The sequence below is a fragment of the Psammomys obesus genome, unplaced genomic scaffold (genome assembly GCF_907164565.1).
Source record: "Psammomys obesus unplaced genomic scaffold, mPsaObe1.curated_primary_1811, whole genome shotgun sequence".
NCBI classification, from domain to species: Eukaryota; Metazoa; Chordata; class Mammalia; order Rodentia; family Muridae; genus Psammomys; species Psammomys obesus.
Window position 1 is genome coordinate 3,741,067 of NW_026592710.1, and position 12,490 is coordinate 3,753,556.

The 12,490-nt window shown below is 51.2% G+C and overlaps 1 protein-coding gene across 2 annotated transcripts in view; it reads right to left on the reverse strand.

Annotated features, from left to right (window-relative positions):
* Positions 1 to 12,490, reverse strand: part of Acot7 (acyl-CoA thioesterase 7) — an 88,805-nt gene that overhangs the window by 49,840 nt on the left and 26,475 nt on the right. For both annotated transcript variants that reach the window (XM_055615058.1, XM_055615057.1), the window contains exon 3: positions 3,066 to 3,222. In XM_055615058.1, coding sequence (XP_055471033.1) covers positions 3,066 to 3,222 — 157 coding nt within the window. The remainder of the gene's footprint in view (positions 1 to 3,065; positions 3,223 to 12,490) is intronic.

The following is a 12,490-nucleotide window of genomic DNA, read 5'->3' on the forward strand; positions in this document are numbered from 1 at the left end:
ATATGGGCAGGGAAATGGCAGGGAGAACCCCGGAGTGCCAGAATATAGTCTACAGCAATGGGCTCTGGGTAAGACAACATGGAAAGACTCTAAGCCCTTCCTGCTCTGAAACCAGACTGTCCCCGTCTATGATACAGGAAGGTGGAGGCAGGAGGATCTGAGGCATCGGACAGGCCCCACTGAGACAAGCTGCTTGCTAAGAGCACTATCCCCTGAGCACTGAAAAAAACACTGCCCGTCCCTTGTCCTAGAAGACAGTACCAGCACTGCCTCTGCCCTTCAAGCCTGGTCCTCCACCTCCTTGGTTGTGCTCACTCTGCGCTCACACTCAGGGCAGAGGGTACTCTAAGAAATTGCTATGGGGTGAGGGCAAAGGGCTGGGCTATTGCTTGAGGTGTTTTCTTTTAAAAATAGTTTTTTTAATTATTCAAAAAATTTATTTTATGTGTAGTGATATTGTCTGCATGTATGTCTGTATACCAAATGTGTGTCCGGTGCTCACAGAGGACAGAAGGCACAGAACCCCTAGACCTGGAATTAGAGATGGTAACACCCACATGTGGGTGCTGGGAACTGAACCCAGGTTCTCTCACAACCACTGAACCATCTCTCTAGCCATTTTCTCCCCTTTATAGACTTTAATAGCCTCAAACTCACTTTGTAGACTAAGCTGGCCTCAAGTTCACAGAAGTCCCCCTGTTTCTGCCTAATGAGTGCCTAGATTAAAAGCCTGCCCCCTACTTCTTATTTCTGTGTGTGCATACATGTCTATGTGTGAGTATGTGCACGTATGAACTGGAAAGACAGCTCAGCAGTTAAAAGCATTTCCTGCTCTTCCAGAGGACCCAAGTTCAGTCCCCAGGACCTCCTTCAAGAAGCTCACAACCACCTGTGTTTCCAGCTCTAGGCAATCTAATATTCTCTTCTGGTCTCTGAGTGTGAAATCATGCTGTTTCATTAAACCCTGCGGTGTTTGTCCTGCAACCTGGAGTTCAGGCTGGCCAAGATGGCCAAGTCATTCCTTCACCGGCTATCCAGCCACTCACAGATCAGTGGCAGTAGATGCCAGGAGGTCTGACCTGTGGCAGATCACCAGCCCTAGCAGCTGGGACCTGTGAGCTGAGTGTCTTTGCTATGGGAACAGAGGGTCCTCACCGTTCTAAAACCTCCAGAGCACCTCTCTGCACTGCCTCTCTCTCAACTCCCAGGCCACAGCATCCTCTGGGCACCCTCCTGAGGGCTGCGGCCTTGGTCGCGAACTTGAGGCCAAATCTGCTCGTATTTTGTACTATGATGTGAGTCTCTGCTGAACATGTGTATGTGCATCATGTGTGCACCTGGCGCCCTCGGAGGCCTGGAGTTACAGACAGGTGTGAGCCAAAACCTGGGTTCTGGGAATCAAACTTGGGTCCTCCGTAAGAACGGCCAGTGCTCATAAGCCATCTACACAGCCCTTGGGGATCCATTCTTAAGGCAGGCCCCACATGGTTTCTGAAGCTGAAGGCTCCCACAGTGAAAAGATCTACTGGCTGGTTACAAGCAAGCATGAGCCCCTTTCCTGCTCAGGAGTACTAGGCACCCCAGCGAGGCCCAGCAGAGGAAGGCACATAGGACAGATAGCGACTCCTCCCTGCACTGGGCTTCCTTCCCTTAGTGGTGCATAGCTGTCCCTTCCTGTGCCATGGCCTGAAACCAGCATCAAGGGACACTGTAATGCCAAAAGGGCCCACAGACTGAGGAGCAAGAACAGAGGCCCCACAGTCTCCCTGTACATTCACACAGCCCATTCTAATCCAACCCTGTTGTAGATGGGTAGCTGTGTCCTTAGCCCCTCCCAGGAAGACCTGAGCCCCTTAGCCAGCCCTCAGCTATCACTCCATGGGGTCACACTGCAGAGAACCTAGGGAAGGAGAAAAGGATGAACAGCTCAGCCTCTGAGGCTCAAGAGACCACAGGCAGAATGGTGCAAAAGGGCCTGTCTTCCCAGTCAACAGCCAGGTTATAAAAGAAACATAAGGACTTCATGAAGAGAAGCTCTGCTCTCTTGTGGTGCCTATGGAGAAGAAGAGAAGGGTTTCCATGGTTACCACAGCCCAGGAAAAGGTTCAGATGAAACAAAGGCAAAGGTTCACCCAACAGCTTCTATATAAGCCTAGTTTCTAGATGGGCAGGGGCAGGTTTGTCCATGGTCTGTATACATAGCCATACAAGCCGTGGTTTAGAAGAACAGATGGATAGAGAGACAGGGGAGGTAGCCATGGACTAGCTGGTCTCAAGAAGGAGGGGGAGTAGGCTGGGAATCCTGTTCTGGCTGGAGAGGGGCTCAGGTGTGCTTTGTAACCCACTGGTGCTCCATCTGCAAACTACAAAAAGCTGGCTAGAGAAAATCTACCCACAGGGTACATGAGGACCAAGGCGGTCATGCAGGCAGGTAGCCAGCCCCTGGGCATGGCCAACCCTCCATGTATGAGCAAGCTGTGTGTGTTACAATCAGCTTCTGCTGTCAACTTGACGCAAACCCATAGTCACCTGAGATGAAAAAAACTTCAACTAAAGAATTGCCAGGCATTCGTGATGGTGCATGCCTTGACTCTCAGCACTTAGGAAGCAGAGGCAGGTGGATCTTTGTGAGTTCAAGGCTAGCCTGGTCTACAAAGCCAGTTCCAGGATAGCCAGCACTACACACAGAGAAACCCTGTCTCAAAAAAACAAAAAAAAAAAAAAAAAAAAAAAAAAGAAGAAGAATTGCTCAGATCAAATTGGCCTGTGACCATGTCTTAGAGGCATTTTCTTGAGTGCTGATTGGCGTAGGAGGGTGGCACCCCAGGCAGCAGGCCTGGGCTGTTTAAGAATGGCAGCTGAAGAAGCAGAGCTAAGGAGCCTGCAGTGGTCCTCCACCAGCTCTGCTTCAGCTGGTTTCCCGTGATGGGTGGGGCTTCCCCAAGTTAGTCCTGGTGCACGTTTCATCACAGTAACACAAAGCAAACCAGGGCACTGCGCGTGCTCCTCATTCACTGTCGCTGCCGCTGAGCCGTGGTCGCCTGCTGAGGGTACCTGGGAGTTACCTGTGAGGATGTTCTCCGACATCACATGCACCTGGACTTCCACGGAGTGCTTGGAAGTGTAGGTGATCTCGGCACTGACGTGAGCCACCTCACCTATGCACATGGGCGACAGGAAGTCAGTGCGCTCCACCCGGGCCAGGACGGCCACACAGCGCTCCTGCAAAACCAGAGAAAGCCATCAGTCCAGGCAGCCCAGCAAGTCCCTACCACAGAGCCCCTCCCTCAAGACTGCTCCTCACTGTGAAATAACGGGGCTGACTGCCAGTACTAGCCTAAGTGTGAAGAAACACCAGAGCGTGCCCCGGAGCTGCCGCGATAAACTTGCCAGGCCAGGTCTTATTTTTCTATAATAAACACACACTACTTCACAAGGACGAGTGAAAAAGCACACGGAGACTGGAAAGGGGCAGCATCACTCCTTTCCCAAGAGAAGCAGTCACCACCCAGGTCTTCCTGGGCTCCTTCCTCTGGACAAGGCTTGGCTGTCTCGTCTCTTCCCATGCCTGCTTCAGTCTTAGGTCACCATGCACTTCCTAACATATCTTCACATTCTCATCTTCCTCAGAGGCAAAAATAACCTGCCTGCTGCCACTATGCTATCCATCTACAAAATGTGGGTACCAGAAGGACCAGCCTAGACTACACCGGAACAGGAGAGGTCACCTAGGGAAGTGGCATCCCCAGGGTACTAGACACTAGCAGACATTCTCATCCCCCCTCCAACTCTCCTTTAAACAGATGGCCCAGTGTCGTGATTCAAAATTCAAAATTATTAAAAGAGCATCTGGCACCAGGTGTGCGTCCAGTCAGCTTGTCCCTGAGTCACCTGGGAGCCCTAGGGACACGGCGTCAACCCCACAGTGAGACCCAGACGGTGAATGCAAGCATGCTCACTAGCTGCCCTTCACCTCAAAAACCCGTCCCTCACTGTCTAATCTGGGCTGTCCTACAGGCTGAGTCTTGGTCTGTTAGGGTTGCAGAAACAAAAAGTAGCCAGATGGGTTATAAACAACAATTCATCTTTCCGTTTCTCGGACTATAAGCTCAAGATAAAGACACGAGTGGACTCACGTCTGCTGAAGCCCTCCTTCTGGGTTCATGGCTAAAGGGCCAAGAGGACAGTACTGTCTGTTTACATAAGGCCACTGAGCATGGCCTGCCTGGTGGCACACACCTACAATCCCAGCACTAAGTAAGTAAAAGACAAGAGAGTTTGTCAGGGAGGGGAAGATTCCAAGGCAAGCCTGGGCTACACAGCAAATTTAAAGTCTAGGGTGCAAAACAAAAGTGAATGAATGAATGAACGCGTGAGTGAAAAGAACAAAACATACAAACAAGGGGGCACTGGGCCCTTCACAAAGCTGAAGACCCAGGCCCATGAAGAGCTTAGCCTTGCACAACTCACCTTTCGAGACACTGGGACCTCAGCAGTACTGGGAGGACTTCCTCAACCATTCCTAGCATCCCGGTACACAACTGTTTTAGTGGTCAGACCGAATAGGAGTTTCCACCTTTCGTTAGGCATGCGCCAAGTGCAGTTGTGATGTAATAAAAGCAATACCATAGTGGGCACCCTTTCTCATCCAACACCGTCTGCACTTCAGGGGCCAGTATTTTGATACACATTCCCAAAGACCCTCTCAGAAGGCCACAGTGACCCACATGCCGCAGGCGCAGCCTGCCCCTACTGAATCAGCTTGTCTTCATCTTTGCTAATAAAACGGCACGGTAGTCTGGTGTCTTGCAGTGACACCATGGGTCGCCACTTTCCACAGGAGCATTTGCCACTTTGTGACATTCTACTGGAACAAGCAGCTTTCTTAGGGTGGGGCACTTGGGTTGTCACTTCTCAGCCAACCCTTACAATAGCCCTTGGACAAGAGCCAAGAAGGAAGGACAGCTGCCCACCGCTGCACCCCCCGTGTGTATACGGTCTGTGCTCACACGTGTGTGCACACTGGGAGGCTGGAGGGAGGCAGCAGGGGCGCCCTATCAGTCTCCACTGTAGGAATGTGCAGTGCTGCCATGGGAACAGCCACATCAAGGACTCTATCCCTCAGCCCCACAAAAAGTGGCAAAGCCAGCTCAGGCTCACAAGTGTGGCAAATCTTCAGGGTGTGAGAGTGTGCAAAGACAAGCAACCGCAGCTTCCTCTTCCCCCCAGGTGGTCATGCATGAGCCTGCTCACCAACAGAGCCCTCCTATATAGACTAGCTAACCTGTGCCCCTGTGCTGAACCTATAAACATGGCGGGGGGCGGGAGGGGTGTCAGTAGGTACCTTCCACCAGAGTGAGGACGTCTCCACCTAGCTTTCCTGTGTGTGTCTGTCCTTTCTTCATTCCCTCGCTGCCCCTAATCAGGGTTCCAGTATTCAGGTCCCACAGCACATGGCTCTCCACGTTACAGCTCAAGTCAGGAAGTCTCACTGAACCCGGAACTCACTGTTTGTCGACTAGGCTAGGGCCAGCAAGCCCAGGTATCCTGCCATGTACCTCTCCTATCCGCCCTGGGCCTGGAGGCATGTGTGGCCAGGCCCAGCCTTCTATGTATGTGCTGGGGACCCAGTCCACACGGAGCCACCCACTGCCCCAGCCCCAGCACACTACTGCTCTCCACCCGCCAGAGGACTCACCTGCTCCCTGGCAGATGAGGAGACGAGCCATGAGCATGTCTCACTCCCAGAACCCACTTCTTTGGAAACATGACCAAGAAGAACCTTGCTCAACGCTCTCCCAGGTAATTCTGACACAAACAGGCTGGAGGCCAGGGGCTTCTGATAGTACAGACAACATACAGACAGACCCCAGCAAGACTGGGCAGGATTTAGAAGGTTCTAGAGTGGGGTACGTTTTCTTACCCTGGACTTCCTGACTAGAATCTGCAGGGCTTAAGACCCGCCCACCCATGACCCTGCCGATTTACACAAGGTGAAAAGGGATCAAAGAGGCGTTAGTTCACCCTCCAGTTCCTATTCATGGCTTGTGGCACCACCCGCTGGCAGAAGCTGGAAAGGCAAAAGCTCGGCAGAGCCAGGCAAGCGCAGGCAGCACTCTGCGTGTAACAATACGCTGCTCGCGCCTGCCTGCCTGCCTGCCTGCCTGCCACGTACTGCTAGCAAACAAGAGGCAGCATCTGGCCAGTAAGGCTACCTCAGATCCGGAAGGAACAAAACGTGGGCACATGCTCGTACACATGTTCATGTCTGAGGCAGGCACTTACTAAGGCCACTTCTCACCTGAACCATGGAGGACAGCCAGGCCCCACCACCAGGGCCACCTCCAGTGGGACAGGTCAGAGCGCTGTCCCGGGGCCCAGGGTCCAGTTGGTAGGATGATAAATAAGTAAAGGAGGCAGCACACACAGTTGGGTGCTTAGAAGTCCCAGTGCACAAACAAGGTCAGATGAGGGGACACGAGACTAAAACCCAGAGGAGAAGCTAGGAGCAAGAAGGTCGGGAGTGACAGCAGTCCTGAGGCACACCAAAGGTCAGAGGCAAAGTCAGGAGAGCTAAAGCCACCAAGGGTCCCTGGGAGAGGCGGGCACAAAGGCCGCTCTCCCTTTTTAATCTGCCCTCAAGAACTCTGAGCAAGAATGGTATCTCTTCAGTGAATGAGGATGCAAACTGAAGCCCTGAGGCAGAAGGAAAACACAGAATTCCATGTTGTCCCTGGTAGACCTTGGGAGTCTTCTAATTTGTATCGTCCAACCTGCTACCTCCATGCTCCCAGTAGTCCTACCCCGGTGTCTAGGGAAGAACAGTTCAGAAAGGGAGAAGACACCACAAAAGCCCTGAGGCAGGAACACACCCAGGGTGTGCTGGGAGAAAGAGCCGGGAGAAAAAACTCTAGAGTAGAGTAAATGGGGAGAAGGAATGCCTGTGAACTTGGACTACGGTTACAGGGCTAGCGCCCGCTGCCCTACCATACCATGTGGCATCTTTCAGTCTATAGAGGGACTCTGCCTGCTATTCTGGGTACAGACACAACGGGAGGTGGGCAATGACCATAAAGGGACTCTGCCAAGAGGATGTCCCAGCTCCCAGGGCAGGTGGTAATCAGGGTGCTCAGGCCAGGACTCAGCTATGGCCAGTGTCCAAGGCAGGAGAAAATAATATCCAAATACAGGCTCGAGGTCTGGAGCCCAAGGAAGCAGGGACTCACAGCACAAGCTCCATGGACCACCTGCTTCCTTAGGTAGCTATATCGTACCGCTCTATGGCTCAGCCCCTCAGAGATGATAGCAATGACTACGTAACCACACTCTTAACCATCAGATAAAGATCACATGGGCACTGTTCCCCGGATGGCAGCAGTTACTGCGTGAACACACAGTGGTCCACCTGCTCCTTCCCCTGGTGCTGGCGGTAAAGACACATCCACCACGCCTGGCCTATCACCTGCAATCGTTAATGGCATGACTGCCCACTTACCCTCCCAAGTCCTCCTCTTCCTTCATCTCCAAGCCTGGGGAGCTTCTCCTTGTCAAAGTTCATTCCTCTTGTCAGGCTTTCCTCAGATGCCCACTGCCTCTCTCTCTGAGACTCAGCTGCATTTCCCTACAGCCACCAGAGGGCACCCTGTAGCACCAAGCTCTAAAGACAGCACCAACTTCACAAGTCCCACTCCACCACCTGTGCAACCACCGCAGGCATATCAACCCTGGCATGGTTCATTCTGTGCACCCAAACTCCTACCTCTCCATGCTCAGACAGGTGGCTCACTGATCAGACTGAATGCCAAGCTGTGGTCTAATATCGGGGAGCCCAAAAGTACATGTGTGGAAACTACCTACCAAAGTGACAGGGTTAGGAAGTGGAGCCTTTGGGCAGTGACTGGGTCCTGGGACATGAGGGCAATAGCCCTCAAATGAGATAAGTGCTTTTGAGACAAGCAGAAGCCTTGCACAACCTCCACCATGAGATGACACAAACCATGATATAGGAAGCAGGCCATCCCCAAACAACCCGCAAATGCAGGATCAGTTTCTGCTGTTCATAGACTGTCCTGTGTTCACGCAACCAACTAGACAGAGCAGGTGCTGGGATCATAATAAAGCAGACATAGGCAAGCAAGCCAGAGGCATTCTGTAGAAACTGTTCACCTTCTGCAGCAGCCTACCAAGTGTATGACAGCATGATGTCAGAACAGGGACACCCGCACAGCATGACCCTGGTGCAGATATCAGGCACTGCTTTGAAAATCTGCTAACCATCACCTAAGCCTTAGGCAAGCTCTAAGCCAACGATGAGTCTTGCCTCCATATGCGGTGGTTGCTGGCTAACCTGGTGGGTGAGCGCTCGAGACTCCCTTGAGTATGACGGCAAAGCTTGCAGTTGCTCAAACAGCACCCAAAGTTTCAAGAGTGGACCCACCTCCCCCAAACGGCCCTGCTCCCAGCCAGTGTCCTCACCAGGACAGCCTCTGTCAGGGAACCCCTCACCAACTATGTGCAGCACAGGATCAGCTCCGAAGCCTTAAAATGTGACCCTGAGGTGGCAGCCAGCAGTGGCATTCTCAGGTGCCACTTCCAACTCCTGTTCCCATGCTGTCTGTATCACATGCTCAGTCTCTTCCTCCACAGAAGTCTCTGTCCCTTAAGTCATCCGAGATGGCTGGACTCCACTGCTTTCGGACTGTTGTTCACATGCCTTCCACCAACGATGAATGGTGCATCTTCTCCAGGTTTCCATCAGACAAATCCCTGTGGCAGCCCAGACACTGAAACACACTTCTCAGATGACACTTGTGAGCTGGCTGCAGAATGGCTGTCACGTCAGCAGATGTATCAGCCTCATGGCAAACCTTTGTCAGAGCTCGTGGGTGGCCACTGGAGGCGGTTTTGCTTATATTTTGCTGTGTTGAGCATTGAACGCAGGGCCTCTCGCATGCTAAACAAGCACTCAGCACAGATCTTTTTAAGTTTATTTGAGGTGTTTCTCACTGAGATGTCTAGACTGGCCTTGAACTACTCTGTGAAATTCTAATACTCCTGCTTCAGCCTCACAAGCCGCTAAGGTGAGAGGACAGTGCTATTTTCAACCTTTTTCTGGGAATAGCAGGTCTCAACAATGAGTTTAAAATATTCAGCAATGCACTCAGCAAACCAGTGTGTGCTTACCCAGGCTTCACTGCCTTGGCAGAGAACAGGCAGAATGGGCTTAGAATACTCATTCTTAGGGGTCCTGGGATTCTAGGATGATCAGAGTTCACTGGTGTCCACTAAAGCTACCAGTTGCCGGGGCCCTCAACAGGAGAGGCCACCAGTGCTGCAACACTTTGGAGCTGAACACTGGTGCCTCTGCAGCTGTGAAAGTCCCAGATGGCATCTTCCAGTACATGGCTGTCCCATCTACACCCCAAGTCTGCTGTCTGCTGGGGTCACCTACCACCAGAAGTCCTTAACCCAGTGGTTCTCAAGCTTCTTAATGCTGTGACCCTTTAAATAGTTCCTCCTGTTGTAGTGATCCCCAACCATAAAATTATTTTCATAACTGTAATTTTGCTACTGCTCTAAAGTAATGTAAACATCCATGTTTTCAATGATCTTAGGTGACCCCTGTGAATGACTCGTTGGGCACCCCAGAGGGTTGTGACCCACAGGTTGAGAACCACCCTGTTCTAGACCCTCTGGGTGACTCGATGCAGCTTCAATGGTAGCACTCCTGTGCTTCACCTGCATACAGGTGACTCCTGTCTTAACCTCACAGCAGGCTCAGCCAGCTTCGCCACTGCCTTTCTGCAATTGGCCTCAGCTAACTCTACTCTCTCAACCTTGATGGAACTAAACAGTGTCAGGGTCAGGCCTGGCTCTGGACAATGCTTGGCTGAAGGGAAAGCTGTGGCTTGAACCTCTCTCCAGACCAGGGAACTTCCTCGACATGAGCCATCAAGCTGTTTCCAAGAATTCTTACTCCCAATTCACAGCTTGGCTTGGGCTTCAGTCTGTCTTCACTTCCAATGCTCCTTCCTCACAAAGCTTAATCATTTCTAATATTTGACTTCAAATGGAAGTCACTGGGACTGAGAATGTAGATAAACAGGGAGTGTGTCTGCCTAACTGTTAGAAGGACTCTGCTGTTTGAGGTTGCGGTCCTCCCAGTCTGGATAGCTATGCTGAGCTCATTCTGAGTTCGGCAAGACTCCCTCTCCACAGCAGGGCCTCCTGCTCTCTGCCTGACTTCATCTGAAGAGTGTCTTTAGACATGGATGCCCCTAACCACAGTTGACACATGGCCTCTGACTCAGCTCCCTGCCAGTTCGCCCCTCCCCAGGCCTATACGTTAATTAAGTACTATGTTTCCCTTCATATGACAGGAGTGTGCTGTTTAATGCTAATCAAGCATCCTTGAAGTGCCTAGTTCCAACCAATCATGTACACCTATCCTTGGAGCCCCCCACGTACTCCCCAAGGGCTATACAGCCTTTGTTCTCTGGAATTAAAGTTGGACTAGCTCCCTGAAGTGGTTCCCAGGGTGTGTGATCCCTGTAGAGTGCTCACCAGCCATTCCAGGCATGCTTCTCATCCCATGCCCCTCCTGACTCTGTGGGCTGCTGGGAGACAGCCTCCAGACAAGAGGACCACACCTAGGCATGGTGATGCATGCTCTAAGTCCATCACTTAAAAGGTAGACACAGGAAGGTCACAAGTGCAAACTGAGGCCAGCAAGATGCCTCAGCCAGCAGGGATGCTTGCTGACAAACCTACCTGCCTAAGTTCATGCTCTCGACACTGTGCAGTAATAAAAAGAACCCACTCCTGGAGTTGTCCACATGCCCATAGCAATAAATAAATAAGTAAGCAAACAGAAATAAATAAGTAAATATTAAAAGTGTATTGAAAGTTCTAATTCATCACCAGCCACATAGTAAGTTCAAAGCCAGCCAAAGCTCTAGCTAAGACCCTATCTCAAACAAAACAAAACAAAACAAAACAAACAAACAAACAAACAAAAAAAACCAGATGGCTCATAGGTTAAGAGCCCTGTCTATTCCTCCAGAGGGCCTGAGCTCAACCACATGGTGGCTCACAACCATCTATAATGAAATCTGGTGCCCTCTTCTGGCCTGCAGGCACACATGCAGACAAAACATTGTATACATAATAAATACATCTTTTTAAAAATTAATAAAGTGAAACCCACGTAGCTGTCCCTTTAGTGGAATATGGAGAGGAGACTACAGAAGTAAGTTCAGTCATTTCATGTCTTAAGGAATGAAGAGACTCAAGGAAAGAGCCAGCAGGACAGCCTCGAACATACACACCACTGAACTACAGGAGAACAGCTCAGGGACCCTAAAACACTACCATAATAATACCAAAACCATGGACCAGAACTGTGAGCATCTTTCACTTTCCTAAGCATGCCCAAGGCCAGGGTGCTGGTGCTAGAGAGATAGCTAGCAGCAGCTAGACCAGAATTCTGTTCCCAGCACTCACGAAGGACAGCTCACAACTGCCTCTCACTCCAGGGCATCTAACATTCTCCTGGCCTCCATGGGCACCTGCACTTCTGTGCACACACACATGACAAGACACACAGATACACCAAGACACACACACACACACACACACACACACACACTTTTTTCTAATTTAAAAATCTTAAAAACAACAAAATACCAGGGTGTCATCAGTACCAGAGGCTTTTTTTTAGACTGGGGGTGGGAGTAGGCACCACTGCTTATAAATCCTCATAGCAGATACAGTTAGGAAAGAATATGAACTGAAAAATCATCAAGATATGACACAGACACATACACAAGCCAGCACATTCCTGCTTAAATAGCTCAATAGTTTGGTTCAATGCAAGTTTGCCATGATCCTTATTTCGAAGAAAGAACAATATATATGAAGTACATTAAACAAGTGTACTATAGAACACGAGGTGTCCGTGTTACATAGTTACCACAGGCTGCAGAGCCAGGCCAGCATGTCCCTTGCTCCGGCTTGCCAGCTTGGCCAGTCAGGATACACAATGCCCCCTCTGAATAGAGCCTGTGTTCACAGAGGCCCACAGCGGGGTCCTGTGTATCCACCCACTTTCTTTAAGTGAGGGGGTCTTCCTCCTCTCTGCCCAAGCAGCACACTAGCTAAGACCCACGGCCCACAGAGCTGTGCATCAGACTCGCTGCAGGCCCGCCTCTGTACCTGCCACAACACAGAGCTGTCATGGCAGAGTCTCTCCCTGGGGACCTTCAGAAAAAAGGTCAGGTCCTTCTGGACTGTCATGAGCTGACAGCCCACAGCGACCCCAAGATTCTAAACCCAGATGGCATGGCCTGCCTGTCCTAGCTGCAGGGCCACCTCGCACTGCGCAGCTCCTGAGTAGGTGAAACACTGGCCCCAGCAATATGCAGGGCTTGCAGGGCTTCTTGCTCACTCACACCGGCCTGCAGGGCTTCACACTCACTCACACCGGCCTGCA